The sequence below is a fragment of the Pelodiscus sinensis genome, chromosome 1 (assembly GCF_049634645.1).
Source record: "Pelodiscus sinensis isolate JC-2024 chromosome 1, ASM4963464v1, whole genome shotgun sequence".
Lineage (NCBI taxonomy): Eukaryota > Metazoa > Chordata > Testudines > Trionychidae > Pelodiscus > Pelodiscus sinensis.
Window position 1 is genome coordinate 29,198,023 of NC_134711.1, and position 16,426 is coordinate 29,214,448.

A 16,426-nucleotide genomic window follows, 5' to 3' on the forward strand; every position below is an offset into this window, starting at 1 on the left:
AACTCTCATTCCACAGAGACAGATGAATAATTGCCTCAAACACACAGAGTTTACAGTCCTCCCTGCTTCTGAAGTTGACTGGGGAGGTTGCCAGGAGTGGCTTTGCCTGATATAAAATGTATTCTCTAACTTTTAAAGACTTTTTTTATAGATGGTTTAAGGCTAAGGGTGTTACAGTAAGCTGTAGTCACCAAATCAGGGAGAGAAAAATGAAAAGGGTGGTCATGCCCCTGGCATGCAGACACAAAGTACATTGCAGTAGGAAAATACCAGGAAGTAATATTGCTGGTATAAACAATGCTTCTGAAGTAACCTACTAAAAATGAGCTAATCTACTCTTTTTATATCCATAAACTGGCACTTAGCTTACAAAAGTAATTCTAAATAAGGGGGTTTCTAGTGGGGTCTCACAGAGATCTGTTCTTGGCCCACTGCTGTTCGGTATTGGTGTCAATGATTTGAAATAAACTATAAAAATACTGTTGGTAAAATTTGTAGATACAAAATCAGCAGAGTGGTAAAAATAATAGGTAAAGGCCAATTATACATACCAACCTGGATCACTTAAGTAAAGGGCTAATCTGAGCAGCAGGCATTTTAATACAGCCAAATGCAAGGCCACACTTCTAGGAATAAGGACTATAGGTCACACTTGGAATGGGAGACAAGAATGCAGTGACGGAGGAAAGGACTTGGCAGTAATGGAAGATAACCAACTGAACCCGAGCTCCCAGTGTGATGCCATGACTAAGAAGGCTAACACAATTTTTAGATGTATCAGCAAGGAAACATGAAGGAGGAAGGGAGAATTTGTATTATCTCAAGTATATGGCATTAGTGACAGAGGTGATAGTAATCAAGTGTGCCCCAGCATGCAGTTCTGGCAAGAGCTGGCTGAGCTGTGGCAAAAGCCAGTGGGGAGCTATTTAAAGAGCTGGCAAAGACCTGGTTTGCAATAGGACAGTACCTGTAAGAAACTTTAAGTTACTTTCACCGTTGATTAGTGGTATTACTATTAGAGTAGCGTGTCCAGCTCTGGCATCCACATGTGAAAAAGGGATATTGAAAAATGGTAAGTATTCAATAAAGAACTAAAAGAATTATTTGAGGTCTGGGAAAACATGCCGTATATAGCAAGAAACGCAAGAAGCTCAATCAATTTTGATTGAGGCTGCTGGAGGCTGAAACGAGACAAATTTATACTAGCTATAAATTTTTAATGGCAAAGGTACATTGGAACAACTTACTTAAGGGCATGATAGAGAATATACCACCAGAAGTCGTTAAATCAGCGATTGGCAACCAACGCTAGCGAGTGGGATGCATGCATGGCCCTCCTTCATCTCAGTAGGCTGCAGCAGCCTGTGGCCCATTGGAGTTCCAACTGTGGTCCACAGACCCCCCAGTTTACCCTCCTCCCCCATGTCGCTCCAACACAGGGGCACTGGAGCCCTGCACTTCCTACTCCTCTCTCCCAGTACTTTTGGAGCAGGGACGGTGGATTCACAGTGCTCCAAAAGTACTGGGAGGGAGTGTGAAGAATAGGAAGTGTGGGGCTCCAGTGCCCCAGTGCGTGAGAGGCATGGGGAGAAGGGGGGCAGACTAGGGTCTGCAGGCCGCAGGTTGCCCACCACTGCTTTAAATGAAGACCACATATCTTTCTAAAACACATGCTAGGGTCCCAACAGAACTGGTAAGCCTGATGTAGAAAGTACTCAAACAGGCCATACTACATGATCACAATGGAAACATTTGGTCTTAAAACTGACATGTCTTTTGCACTTTTCTCCCCTTAGCCAAAGAAAAATCAATGTACTCAGCTTCACCTGTATCTACAGGATAAAGGCTATTTAAAAAGATACTTTTCCAATTGAATTTTCAAATAATATTTGTGGAACATTTCTAATGGTCTTAATTTTTGTAAATGATTGTTTGTATGATCTGACATTCTTTTCACTGCAGCTCCATGACCCCTCTGTATATTGACTGTTTATGAGGACTACAGGTTCTCTGGTCTCTTGCCTTTTGCCTGACTGTACTGAATCCTGTACACTTTGCATGTCATTAATAACTAATAATAATTACTGTACAAAAATGGCTACAAATGAGGTGCCAATTATAAAACATGAAAATGTCGTGTATTGCATTTCCTGCTTTTACAGTTCAATCCAGCTTGTATTTTCCTCATGAACTCAGGAAATGCCTATAGTAGTTTATACAAATATTCACGCTTTGCCAAAGTCAGAAACTTGTGTGAATGGAAAGCACAGTGCTAGACAATGAGTTTCCTTGTGGTGCCAGGATGTAGCAAGCTACCTGTGCCAGGGAATTGGCTTCTGCAGCATGACTAGTGTCAATGTGCGACATGCCCACTGCTCCTGCATAGCACAAGTGCAGGCTGATATACCTTTCAACACTAGGCACTTCTGTGTGATCTGTTGTGCACAGTACTGAAAAGATAAAGCGAGGCAGAACATTATCAGGCAGACTCAAAGGAGCGAATCAGTATATTCAGGGTTTGATTCTTATGTCACATTTGCCCTTCACACAAGGCAGTTTTCACTGCCCTTCACACAGGGCAGTTTTCTTACCTAGGGGAAAAATACATTAGGTCCTATCTAAAGTCTAGTCTACTGTATGCCTCCCTGCAACAATCTAAGCCATGCAACTTCAGCTATACAAACAGCACAGCTGAAGTTGACATACTTACCACAGTGTCTTCTATGAGGTAAAGTCAGTGGGGGCTGCTGTCCTGTCAACTCCAGCTACTCTTGTCCTCACAGAGAACTGGATTCAACAGGAGAGTGCTCGGAGATCAATTTATTGCACCAAAGCCCTAAGGGACTGCTATTCATCCCAAAGAAATGTGTATAAAAAGGTGCAGCTTCATACAAATGAAACGTCAGTGCCGTCTAGCTCTCCCCTCCCCCCCAAAAAGGTGAAATAGATAACAAAAGATCAAAACTTGTGGTGCAAACATTCTATTGACAGCTTTACACAAAGCTTCAGTAACTGAATGGCCACTGATATCCTAAAAACACTGAACTGGCTCTTACTTGGTTTTCTGTTTGGTTGATTCCAATAAGAAAGACCAATTCAGAGAAGAAAAGGGCAGCCACCAGGTTTCTGTGAATGCTGTGCAGGTTTGAACGGAGCGTGCGTATCAGGACTAGCAGCATGAAGGTCATCAGCAAAGCCACCAGTGAGATGGACACTGTCGTGTAAGTGACTATCTTCAGAGGCAGCACCTCACCGTTCTGTGGAGTGACAGATTAAAAACATCTCTGTGAAGCTTTCCTTCTAATTATGGTTTTTGTCTGATTTGATTCCTTAGATTAAAATCAAACTCTTAGCTAATATCCAGCCAGGTGATGTACTACAGAAGAGATGGAAGGGGAGACAGTGACTCAACCTCTCGAGCACGAAGAAAATATATCATAAGCTCTGTTAAATGTCAGGTAAATTTAACTCACTCTGGGGATTAAAAATATAAAACCTCCATTAAGCGAGTTTCAAACTTCTGAACCAGTTTTACTTTTGCCCTAATTTACAGCTGCAGGCAGAAAATCAGTGTTAACAGGAAATCAGTATGTTCCAAAAAAAAGCCCCTCAAGACAGTGCCTGTCTCTGCCCCAGACTGGGACCATAGCTGGGGGCAGCTGTGGAGCCCTTGGTCGAGGAAAGGAGCGGAGTCCTGGGGCCAGAGACTAGGACCCTTGGGTCAGCAGCAGAGGGGGCAGTGGCCATGACCCAGGGTCAGTGACTGAGAATCAGGGGCCAGCAGCCATAGTTGACTGACCATGGTCCAGGAAATTCTCTACTTCGGTACTGGCCAGGACCGTCGGGATCTGACTGGACTAGAGTGGTTCAACCTGCACAATCATACTTAGAAAGATGAACTTGAGTCCATACTTCTCTGACACCCTAAATTCTTAGGTGGGAACAAAGTTCTCATCAGCTTTATGATAACATTTAATTTGTCACACTTGACTCTCTGTGGGGGAAAGCAAAACAAGGCCATCTTAATATCCACATCTTGTTTCGCTTCCTCCCATGAGAACTGTCCACAGACAAACAAAGCAAGCAATTGGAACCAGGACATTGCATTCCATAGACAATATTAAATCTATAAAGATTGCAAGGGTTTTAACTAACTTTAAATGAGATGTTCATTTGTGCAGGGCTGAAATGAGGGCCCCTATGAACAGGGGGAAAAGGCTAACAAGATGCTTCCTTCTCTCTCCATGAAATACTCTGAGGTCTCCTCTGTGGACTCTCAGAATGCCACAGGATGTCATCACCAGCAATACTATGATTGCCAGTCTTCTTCTGCTGGTATGGCTCAAAGAGCCGGAGTCCAGAGCCAGAGGCATGATGGAGTGGGGCATGGAAGCAACACAATGGGTTGAGAACCAGGATCCAAATACTCAGCAGACTTCCATTGCCTTTTGGGGTCCTGTTGCCTGCTGCTTTGGGCCCCATTTGTCCCACCGACTATGTGTGCACAGTTACAGATGCTCAAGTTTCAGTGGAGCTGTTAAGTTCATGCATTTGTTTATTTCAGGATTAGGAAAGTATGTTGACATTTCTAAATAAGGACCACTCACATATCTATAAAGTGTAGCCACTTGTGGTGTGGGAGGAAGTCTCCATTGCTATGAGCTTGATTAAAGCAAAGCAAAGAACTCAAGGAGCTCAATCTATTTAGCTTAACAAAGAGAAGATTAAGGGGGATTTGATCATAGTCTGAGAGTATCTAGATGGGGAACAAATACTTAATATCAGGCTCTTCAGTTTATCAGTCAAAGATATAACTAGACAGCTTAGACAAATTCAGACTGGAAATAATGGGTACATATGTTAGGCTGATACTGATATATAATAGTGAGGATAATTAACCACTGGAACAATTTACCAATGGCCATGATGGATTCTCCATCACTGGCGATTTTTAAAACAAGCTTGGATGTCTTTTTAATAATATATCCTAGTTAAAAAACAGAACTTTATTTTGGGGAAAGCGTATGGCCTGTGTGATACAGGAGAGCAAACAGTTCTTTCTGACCTTGGAATCTATGAACTGGAATAATTGCCACATTTGGGTTTCTCAGCCACTGGCTCTGTGTATACACATGTGGGGATCCCAGCCCTTGCTAAGCTTTCTCCATGTCCATGTACTAGGAGACAGCACAGAGCCCCATGTCGGCAGTGTGCAACAACCCCCAGTCCATTCACTGCTACCCCGTAGTGGGGCTTTAGTGATGGAAAGAGCATTACATAGGCCCTCAAAAGCTAGGCAGAGTAAAGCCCAAAACAGCCTTTTCTGAACTGAGGAGTAACCGTCCCCCTTTTCCTCCAACACATTCTTATCTGTGGCCTTGTACATTAATTTTTAGTTCAGAACAATGTTTTTATGACCATGAAATAAAGAGACAATGAGTCATAGGCCTCATTGCAGCAGCACTGACAGGCACCACAGGAATACATTTCTGACATGCTGTTGGCTTTGTTTGCAGGGGAAAGCAAAAAAGGAATTAACCAGTTGGGAAATATCACACCCAAGCCCCTTTAAAACACCTTTGCCTGGTAACTACATGAGTGTGGCAACTCACCTCTCGTTTTGAAATGTCCATTAAGACTGCAAAGCTGGTCATATGATTGCACTGGCAAGAAACGTGGCTCTGGTTTCTGGAAAAAAGCTCACACCCTTTGGAAGACCAGCCTCCAGTCCCGCCAACTCTGTTGAATGAAGAAAGTGATAAATTTTTGTTATTCTAGAGCATCCCTATATGTCCACTTTCTCCTTTCACCTCACCTCATCACTGATATTAATCACTAATGCAGCTCTCAGTTTTAGACTAATGGGGACAGCATCCTAGAAAAAGATGAACATTGGCAGTCTTTACCTGCATTAATTTAGCAAGGCATTATCACCCTTCGCAGAATCATGAATATTAAGTGGCAAGACAAAGTTTCAAATGTAGATGTCCTATCAAGAGCTGGCATACCCAGTCTCATAGCGATCCTTAACAAGAAGACTCCGGTGGCTTGGCCATGTGAGGAGAACGAGTGATAAACGCCTTTCAAAAAAAATCCTCTTTGGTGAACTAACAAGTGGAGCAAGGGCAAGAGGAAGGCCAAAGTTAAGATTCAAGGATATATGTAAAAACACTATGAAAAGGTTTAACATCAGTCCAAGCTCTTGGGAATCTACGTCGTCGGATTGTAACACCAGGCAACAATTATTACTACAGGGCACATCATTTTTCAATAGGACCTTTGCAAGTCATGCAAAAGAACTCCATCTCAGAAGGAAAGTCTCAGACTCATGAAAACGGAAGTAGACTGGCATGTAGCTATTGTAATCGACTGTGCAAATCCAATATTGGACGCAAAAGCAATGAAAGAAGTTGCAGATCCAGGCACAACTCATAGATTGTCACTGCAGCTGCTTACCACGGTCTCTCGAGACGAATGAGCCAGATATATATCACCCTGAAATCTAGTCAGTTTCAAAAGCTGAGTCAGAAATGGTGTTGTTTCACCTACGATTCTTGCAAGTATTTTCAAACTGAAGTATGAGATTTTAAACTGTGTTCTTTTAAAATCAGACTGGAGAACAACATTCTATATTGAGGGTTATCCTGCACCAGCCCCAGAGAGGAACAGAAAATGCAACACGGGTCCCTAATTCCATCAGATGTAACTCCACTGACTTTGGGGATAAATTTGTCCTGAAATCTATTACTCTAACATTTGAACAGTAAATGTTACTGTACTCATTTCAAAGACTTCTAATTACATATTTTAACTGTTTTTCCCCATTTGGCAATACAATATTTTAACTGTGTTTTTAAGCTAACCAGCCACTTGAAATATTAACTAGCTTACTTAAAATTCTTTTGCTACAAGAAATTATAAAGCCAATGAACAAAGTTATTTTTAATGGAAACTGTGAAAGACTGCAGTACCAATGAAGTAGTCAGGAACAAAAGAGGCAAAATATCAAAATATTTAAAATATCTAAAAATCACATTTTTACAGCCACACACTTTTGTTCTCAAAGGTTATTCTAATTACTTTTATATTGATCATGCATAGTGAGAAGTGATTTCATGTTGTTATTCCCACACTGCCTGCATGAACAAACTAAGAACAAAAGGGCTCACATTCTTCTTCCACAGTGCCTTCTCAGCCTGAATGCCTGACACCTGCACTGCAATGCCATGGCTCCCTCCCAAAATATTAAAGAAGTCACCAACATACGTGATTGAGTGGTTCCAGAACACACAGACTGGCTTAGTTCTCTCTTCTGTTTCCAGCATGGCATATTCAAGTATAATGGGCTTTTCCAGGAGGTTTGGTACAGGTTCCGCTTGACTATAAATGGTGGTGCTCACTATGGGTGTGTTAATGATGGGTCGATTAGGTAATCTGTGGAAATAAAACAAAGTTGCAAAAAGACTTCAACAGTAAAATATAACCGCCCAATTTTTCAGCTCCTGCATAGGAGTGTCACAATCAAGAAGTTGTTATGGTTGCACAATCAAAACCAAAGGTGCTTAAGTTTCTAAAATTTAGCATTGCAAACTGGTTATTCTCATATAACAGCCTAAAATATCAACTATCTAGAACAACAGAAGGATAGATATGCAAACCATTACTTTTTATAGCAAGAAATGGATCCGAACTGAGAAGTATAATTACAACATAACACAATCACTAACCATCAAAGCAAGTCACAGGGATTCTCAAAAGCAAAGTCACAGGGATTCTTTGATTTTGGTGTATATAATTCCGTTTAAACCTTGTAATCTCATCAGTTCTGTTTAAGAACCATTTTTCCACTTGTTCTTGTATGAAGGATAGCTAGCTGTTTAATATGAATATGTACTCATATTAAGGACATGAATGGGTAACCAGTTAACTGTTCCCTGGGAGCAGCTCCCAACCCAGGGCCTGCCATGGGTGGAGGGTTATTCCAGGCCTGCTGAGCCCAAGCACGAGGCTGCCCACCCTCTGTGGCTGGCGGCTCAGGCCAGAAGCCGGCAGCCAGCCCTGCATGTGTATAAAGTTTACCTTAAGCTTCTTCTATCTGGATCGTAGTTCTCAGGTAAAAGTTGTCCTAGAGATCGGTATATAATCACCATGGCAACAGCATACTGGTTAGACTCATCTGGCTGTCGCTTCTTTCTCTTTGTAAGCGCATTCTCAAGGTTTAAAATACCATTATCAGTTTTAGAGGATAATTTTTGGTTCGACGGCTTCATTGTAGGTGCCACTACAAAATCAACACAAACATCCAAGTCTAACTTTTTCACCATAAAGTTTGGGTTACCATTTAGTACTTTGTTACCTATGTTAACATTCATGCCCATGTCATGCTAGATGCACAGCACAGAGCACACTTTTGATACTAAGTTTTAGTTACCTTTATATGATTATATCACATACACTGTAATTCACAGAATTGAAAATCATATAACTGAACCTTTTTTCTATCTAGTTAGAAAATGAGCAGTTCTGGGACTAAAACATGCACTTATATTTAAGTAAGATGAGTAATTTAAGGAGAAACATTAAAACTCATTGATATTCTCCTTGTTATACTGCATGAACCTTGCAAGATATACAGTAAATTGTATGCCTTTTGGGAATGCAACAGCAATGGGCTACTATTTGCCAGCATTTGAAGACCATATAGTGGTGCCAATTTACATGATCTTTAAATTTGGCAGTGTGTCTTAACATCATTTGCTTTCCCCTTCCAGAAAAGAAACAGATAGCATAAATAAATTACTTATAAGAAAAACCTTCATTATAACAAGAAAAAACAATACATTATAAAAGTATTTGTTTTTATTTATTTTATACCAATCTATTTTTATATTGAGGATATTCAGCCATACACAATGTTTGACACTTTTAATTAACCCATTCTGGCTACTCTTTCAGCCTGTTTTGAGCTTAGAATCATAGAATCCTAGGGCTGGAAGAGATCTCAGGAGGTCATCAAGTCCAGCCCCTGCCCAAAGCAGGACCAACCCCAACTAAATCATTACAGCCAGGGCTTTGTCAAGCCGGGACTTAAAAACCTCGAGTTTCTGAAAAAGCAGATGTGTTGTTTTGGAATCACTATATTCTTCATTGAATAAGGGATGTTCCAAAAGGAGGTTTTTCCAAAATTTGGCCTTGTGTAGACAGGCCAAATTTCGGAAAAGTCTCTTCCGGAAAAAAAATCCGGAAAAAAGTGAACCGCAATTTGCGTATCTTTTTCCAACTTTTCTTTGCAGTCTAGATATAGCCTCATACCATGCTGTCTTAAAATCTGTCTTTCACCTGTTCTGCTCATCTGTGCCATCGACTCAATTTCTGCAAAACTTTCTTTTATGCCTTCACATGAGAGTAGGTGCATCTAATGTCTACAGTTTTCACTTACATACTTTGGATTTTGTTGAGTTCCTAAAGAAAGAGGGCCACATTCCTACTATTCTGGGGTGAATGTGAAATAACTTCCCTATCTGGAATGAACAGTTAATCTCTGAATACAAATTTTCATTCACAATTATGTTTGGAAGGTTCATGATACAATGGCTTTCAGTATCTTCCCTTTCAAAATAGATATATAAAATGGGAGATATCAAACTCTTAACTGTAAATGCTACAAAAATTGGAGCAGTGAGGTTTTCAGACAATCATCTAGCGCCCTAGAAAATGTCAATCAGTGCTCCTTAAGCGTTTCCCCTACGTGGGCTGGTTTGACAAGATATGACTATACTAGGGTCATCTATCATTTGAATGGATATGGTAAGGAGCCTGTGGGTGTGAGGCGGCTATGAATACTGCCAATAGTGCTAAAGGCCATTCCTGTGTGGAATAAATGACAGGAATATGGGGGAGGGATAGCTCAGTGGTTTGCTAAACCCAGGGTTGTGAGTTCAATCCTCGCGGAGGCCATTTAGGGATTGGGGCAAAAATTTGTCTGGGATGGTACTTGGTCCTGCTGTGAAGGCAGGGGACTGGACTCGATGACCTTTCAAGGTCCCTTCCAGTTCTAGGAGATAGACTATTCTCTGCACAGTGACCGAGCAGTTTGAGGGGACTCAAACAGGTATAGCAAGTTTCACAGTCCATCATACTCTTCCTAATGCCCAGAAGGTTTTATGACTTACAGGTAAGCATGGTCATTCTATTTCTACATTAGGTTCACTTACATATAGGACTGTCCCACCTCCTTCCTGAGGATAATTCTACCTCATAAGAGGCATAACTGATCCCTAGGAGCTGATAGGAAGATTGCTATTAAAAGTTTCCAAAACGTCTGGAGAGGTTTTTTACCTTTTCTATCTGAAGGTCTGAACAAAGTATCAGGGAACAAAACAGATGATTCCAAATCTTTAGGATAATCTTCTTTAATCCTGTCAAACTGTGGTACTTTGGCGCCCGTAAAATTAGACTTGTCAAAGATGTCAACAGCAATAACTGTGAAAAAAATTAAGTTCCTCCTATTATTATCTTCATTTCAATCACATATGGTATTATCCGATTTTACCGATAGTTGAGATAATTCATGGTGTTAAGAAATTTAAACCGAAAAACATGACAAATGAAATCTCAGTAATTATTTCCAGTGAAAGCTGAAATTGTATGTCCCAGCATTATTTCAAAGAACCCAAGTTGGCCTTCATATTCTAGGCTGTATGCAGTGTTTAAGCTCAAAAGCTTGTGTCTCTCACCAACAGAAGTTGATCCTATAAAATATATTACTTTACCCAGCTAGTCTCTCTAATAACCCAGTTTAAACATGCAAAACTAGCAGGCAGACAATGAAAACCAGCAAACAGAGCAAATTTTTTCTAGCACTCCTTTAGAGACAAATATGAACATGCAGTGTCAATTTTCAGAGTTCAACTGTGTTTTATGTGATCTTCTGGAAAAATATAAAATGTACTTTTACATATGGTATTAGGGAAGAAGGCTCTGGTAAGTGCAATGGCAGAAGAGACAAAAAGAAGAATGACCAGTACTGGAAGTCAGGAAATATGGATTCTGTTCCTAGCTTCATCATACATTTCCTGTAAGGTCTTGGAAAAATCATTGCCACATTTTCTACATCTGTAAATTGGGGATAATAATACTGCTCTAACAGGAGTGCTGTGAAGTTTACTGTTTGTAAGGTGATTTAAAATCATTGGACAGGTGGTGATATAGCTAATATATTATTACATCACCACTCAAGTGGAAAGGGTCTATTTTTTGTATGTGAAATATTGTGTGGTGGTCTGCAACAGAAGAACATAGCTATTTGTACAGAGTGCTGCAATATTCTCTCTACTTCACAGGGACATATATGAGCTAGAAGTTTAAAAATATGCCTTTCAAAAACTAAGTTAAAAAGTTATAATACTTCTATGGGTACTCATATACTAAAAGTCTGATCCTGTGGCTTAGTTTTAGTGTTTGCCAGGCAGAAGAAGTGGGTTGGGTTCCTAGTCTCAGTTTCTTCTTCCTTGGAGACATCTAGGTTGAGAATACTTCTCAGCTATCCTCCACAGCTACCTTTCTAGCTATTCTGGGGCTCAAGTTCACACCCTCTTGCTGTTCTGCAATTGCTAAAAGTGTTTAGAGAGTTGATTGGAATTTTTGTACCTTGGAATTTTTGAAAACTTCACAAACGGCCGATTCAGGCATTTTAATAAAAATAAAAATTTAGAAGCTGGCGCTGTGGAAGGAAACAGTGCACTGAAAGCTATGGCTCACAGCAAGTTTCTGTATGAAGCAATGTCCAAGAATTTCCATGCTTTCCCTAGTCCCTAAAGAACTCCCAGATAAATTGATCGTCAATCCTACTAATACAGTGCCCACCTGGGAAAAAACTGCTCAAGAGAAAAATTAAAAAAGCTAGTTGGTACAGAATTGCCTTGCTCCTTAGAAGCTACATCCTTCTGACCTCAGGCAGAACTGGTGAGAAAAAAATGGATTTTTCGTCCACCGGGAAATTCAGATATTTAGAATTTTCATGCCAAATTGGGATGAAAAGTTGAAATATTAATTTTGTTTGAGGAAGTTCAAAAATTTGGAAAGATCAAAACATTTCAACAATTAACATGTTTTGTTTCAGTTTGTTGAACAAGTTGGCTTGATGGATTGATTCAACTTTAATCTGTTGCCACCTGAGCTGCCTCAGTGCGTCATCAGAATTGTAGTAAGAGCATCTCATATTTCCACTCATCTCTATGGGCAGGTCTCCTAATCAGACTGCATTTCACATCATGATACACTGTTTCAGGGGAGAACTTGGTGCTTCATGGGAGATGTAGTGGGAGCCTGATCTATAGGGGAAAATGGGGATATGAGACAACTGAACTACAATCCACATAAGGCAGCATGGCATGAAACAAATCAATGCTGAATTGAGTCAAAATAAATTGTTTCAATTTGGGTCCATCAGACTTATCCCAATGAAAAAATCTAATCAGTTTAGCAAAATAAAAATTCTCTCATGAAAAATTTCAGTTTTGTGGAAATAGCATTTTCCATTGGTACCCTCCCCACCCCACACACACATTTTTATGGAAAATTCCAGACCAGCTCTCGCTTCTAGGCTCCGGTTATCCACACAGAATAAAATCCCTATTGGTATATGAATGGAATACAGGCTGGATTAGGAATTTTTTTTGTGTTTCCCTCTCCTTCTACTTGAAATTTTGCTGATAAGAATTTCTGGTCTTACAAGGCAGATGTTCCTGCTTATTTTAATAATAATACTTACCATTTATCAATCATATTATATTTTCAAAGTTATGTACAAATATCAACTCATTACTTACCACATAAGCTTTGTGAGGTAGAGTAGCAAGACTTATCATCTCAGTTTTGCAGATCAAGAGAAACTAATACAATAAGGTCGCATAGTAAGTTAAAATTAGAGTCAGAGGCAGGACTGGAAATCAATAAGTTCTGGCTTCCAGTCTTCTGTTCTGTCCTTTAGATCAAGCTGCTTAGCTGTTGATAGCTTAGTCTGAGCTGATATATTGGTTGTAGAAGTTCTCCACTGAAAATTGTGTTTTCAGAGGTATTTTAGAAATTCTTGTGCCTAAAGTGAATGTATTAATGTGTGTTTCATATTTATGAAAGAATCTTAATTCAGTGTCAGTGTCACTATAATATTCTGACTATTGGAATGGTCTGGAGATTCTCCAAGATGTTGGAAATAAGTATCTTCTGGCTCTGGAATAGAACACCCACCCCATAGCTTCGTAAGATCTTCAAATGTTCTAATATGAGTTGACAATTTACAGTTTTAGAAACATGTGGCTTGCTTTTTGGCTCAGGATTCCAAGCCAGAGAACAGGGAGCTCTTTCAGTGCTCACACGGCACTGCTAAGGGATGAATTAAACACGACTGGAAAAAAGTGATGGGGGCTGTCCCCTTCAGAGTCAACATCTGAGGGCATGTCTACCTAGAAGGACAAAAGTAGAATTAAGAGATGCAACTTCAGCTTTGTCAATTGCATACCTGAAGTAGAAATAGCTTAATTCAGCTTTTGGCACCATCTACACAGCAGGAAGTCGAAGGAAGAACACTCTTCCTTCGACTTCCTTACTCCTCGTGAAATAAGGACTATAGGAGTTGGAGTAAGAAGTCCTCCATCTCGACATTCTTTCGAAATAATGGCTTGCTGTGTAAACGCGCATTCTGTTATTTCGAAATAATGTCAGTTATTCTGAAATAAAGCTGCTGTGTAGATGTACTGCCAGAGCTTTTCTCTTATATAGCCTTGGCACCTTTGGCTGTTCTCTGCAGAACATATTGCTGGTCCACTGAACGAACAATATCTGAAGCTCTCAAGTGTCAGGGAATTTCATCTAATAGCACTGACAGTTTCCAACAGATACTCACTCATGTTTGTGGCAACAATGACAAAAGGTTTCAAGTATGTTTTCTTCATGTTCTGGGCCACAGTGTTGAAATACTCCTCGTAATGTTTCAGTAGGTGGGATGTACCACCCTCTGTTCGCTGGATCTGCTCCCAGTGCTCCTTGGTACTGGGATCCAGAAGGGTACTACCCACTTTAATGATATTCTAGGAACAAAAATAAATATAAACTTAAATTATTAGAATACCCAATACAAGGCAATGGGGAGAGTTTAGCTGGGCTAGATTTCAGTGAGGAATATTGTAAATGATCGGCATTACTGCTTCAGGTGAACGCATAAGGAAACATTTTGATCCCAACATGTTCTGCTTCAGCCTTATAAAAAATGCACACCTTTTGGTCACCTTCAGGTTGTTTACTTATAAGAAACCCCTTCTGGCTTTTAATTTGAAATCTGAGCAATGATCAGAGATTATAAGAAAAGGTGGGATTTTTTTTGTTTTTTTTAAACAGGAAGCCCATCAAGACAACTCAGAAGAGAAACCTAAACATACTGGCTTTGCCTTTCACAGAGATGAGACTGATTGCTACAGTGGTTAGGAAACATCCCTGGGAAAGTCAGATGAATAAGATTTGTTAAAAATCTAATTTCCCAAACAAAAGACATGGTATTCTGTTTTACAGAGGTTGCTATTTGTTTAGAATCATCAAGAAATCTATAAATCAGTCCCTGTCTTTCATCTTTTTGGTTAATATGCGTATGTTATTATAAACTCAATCATGAAAGAAAACTGAAAGTATATATTTTTCCATTTCTATGTGGTTTTAAAATAAAAATCTGCTAGAAAAAAGGCTCTGGATAAACTGCACACACACCCCTTAATTATGATATTAAACAAAATGTTACAGTGGAAAAGCTGTAAACAAAATAATACTAAGGCTCAATTGAACAAGAACACTGAAACTGTTACAAAAAGTTATTGGAGCAAATGTAGAAAACATTACTGTATGTTGTATGGCACTAAAAAAAAATACAAGAATACATTTGGATACAATAAGAGCAAGAATTAAATTACTCTGCACAATGGCCTAGACTGACATGCCTATAGTCAACCTCCAAAAAACTTTCATTTGGCTGGCAGTGAGGAAAGATACCTCTTAAGTATTGGTTTAAGATGACATAAAGGACTCTTTATAAATGACCCATATATCACATGATTAGCTAAACTCACACTGCAGCAGAATATGGAAGCAGCCATCTGCAATAAAACTCACCAATTTTTAGAGACCTGCACAAATACAAAATTTGTATCTGCATCTGCAGCCGCAAAAATAAGCCTGGAATATATGCATCCACATCTAAAGATGCGGATGCCTGTAGATATAAAGTGGATATCAGCAAATTTGCAGAGGTATAGATAGAAAATTTGTATTCTTATCCATATCCACAAAAATGAGCTACACGTATCTGCATCCACATCGGCAGATAGTGCTTATGGAAATAAAGTATGTACCCACAGATTTGCAGGGCTCTAAAAGGCAATGTCTTCACAGCAGTGTTATTTCAGAATAACTGACATTATACCGAAATAACAGTCTGCGTCTACACAGCAAGTAGTTATTTTAACATAATGTTGAAATAATGTTGAGCTGGAAGACGTCTTACTCCAACTCCCGTAACCCTCATTTTACAAGGAGTAAGGGAAGTTGGAGGAAGAGTGCTCTAACTCGGACTTCCTGCTGTGCAGACAGTGCCAAAAGCCGAAATAAACTATTTCGACTTAAGCTACGCAATTGATGTAGCTCAAGTTGCGTAGCTTATTTCAGCTTGAGCCCTGCTATGTAGATGTGCCAAAAATGCGTATTAACATCTGTATCCACAAAAGTGAGCTGCGAATACACACAGTTGTGGATATAAAGCAATAGCCACAGATTTGCAGGGCTCTAAATATTATAGTTGGTATTTTATGGCTAGGTACATGAAAATGTTTTAAATAAATAGAAGTCAAAATTTCAAAGGTAGATTAATTCTCTTCCTTTGTATTCACACTTCTATTTAACAAAATTGCTAAGGTCTTATTCAATTCCATCTCATGGCTTGGGTGAGTAAATTCATCCAAATCCAGTGCCTGAAGCTATAAGTTTTTGTTGGCACGGCCTCAAAACCGTAGTCTCTTAAAACTTGTGAAATCTAAAAAAGTGAACTTTTTAAAAAGTTTTTATAATTTGCAAATTGAATAACCTAAGATACTGAGAAATTTTCTACAACAGTGAGGAAAATGCTTTGGGTACATCTACACTGCTCAGCTATTTCAAAATAAGTTATTCTGGAATAGTTATTCCGAAATAGCTTATTTCGAAATAGCTCGTCTACACTGCAGGGAAGCCTCAAAATTAGTCTGAGGCAGGTTTCCCTAATGTAGATGCGCTATCTTGATTTAGAACCCCAGGAGGCACTGGGGAGGAATAACTTCGAATGGCCCTGGTGAGAGGCTATTTTGAAATAGCAGCAGTGGAGCGTCTACACATGCCTTATTTCAAAATA

At 39.6% G+C, this 16,426-nt stretch overlaps 1 protein-coding gene across 4 annotated transcripts in view; it reads right to left on the reverse strand.

The window, feature by feature from the left end:
* Positions 1 to 16,426, reverse strand: part of CELSR1 (cadherin EGF LAG seven-pass G-type receptor 1) — a 276,769-nt gene that overhangs the window by 33,296 nt on the left and 227,047 nt on the right. For all 4 annotated transcript variants that reach the window (XM_075927708.1, XM_006120414.4, XM_025183254.2 and 1 more), the window contains exons 19-24: positions 13,904 to 14,087; positions 10,339 to 10,482; positions 8,080 to 8,281; positions 7,267 to 7,434; positions 5,613 to 5,739; positions 3,057 to 3,257 (exon numbers count right to left, since the gene is read on the reverse strand). In XM_075927708.1, the coding sequence (XP_075783823.1) occupies positions 3,057 to 3,257; positions 5,613 to 5,739; positions 7,267 to 7,434; positions 8,080 to 8,281; positions 10,339 to 10,482; positions 13,904 to 14,087 (1,026 nt within the window). The remainder of the gene's footprint in view (positions 1 to 3,056; positions 3,258 to 5,612; positions 5,740 to 7,266; positions 7,435 to 8,079; positions 8,282 to 10,338; positions 10,483 to 13,903; positions 14,088 to 16,426) is intronic.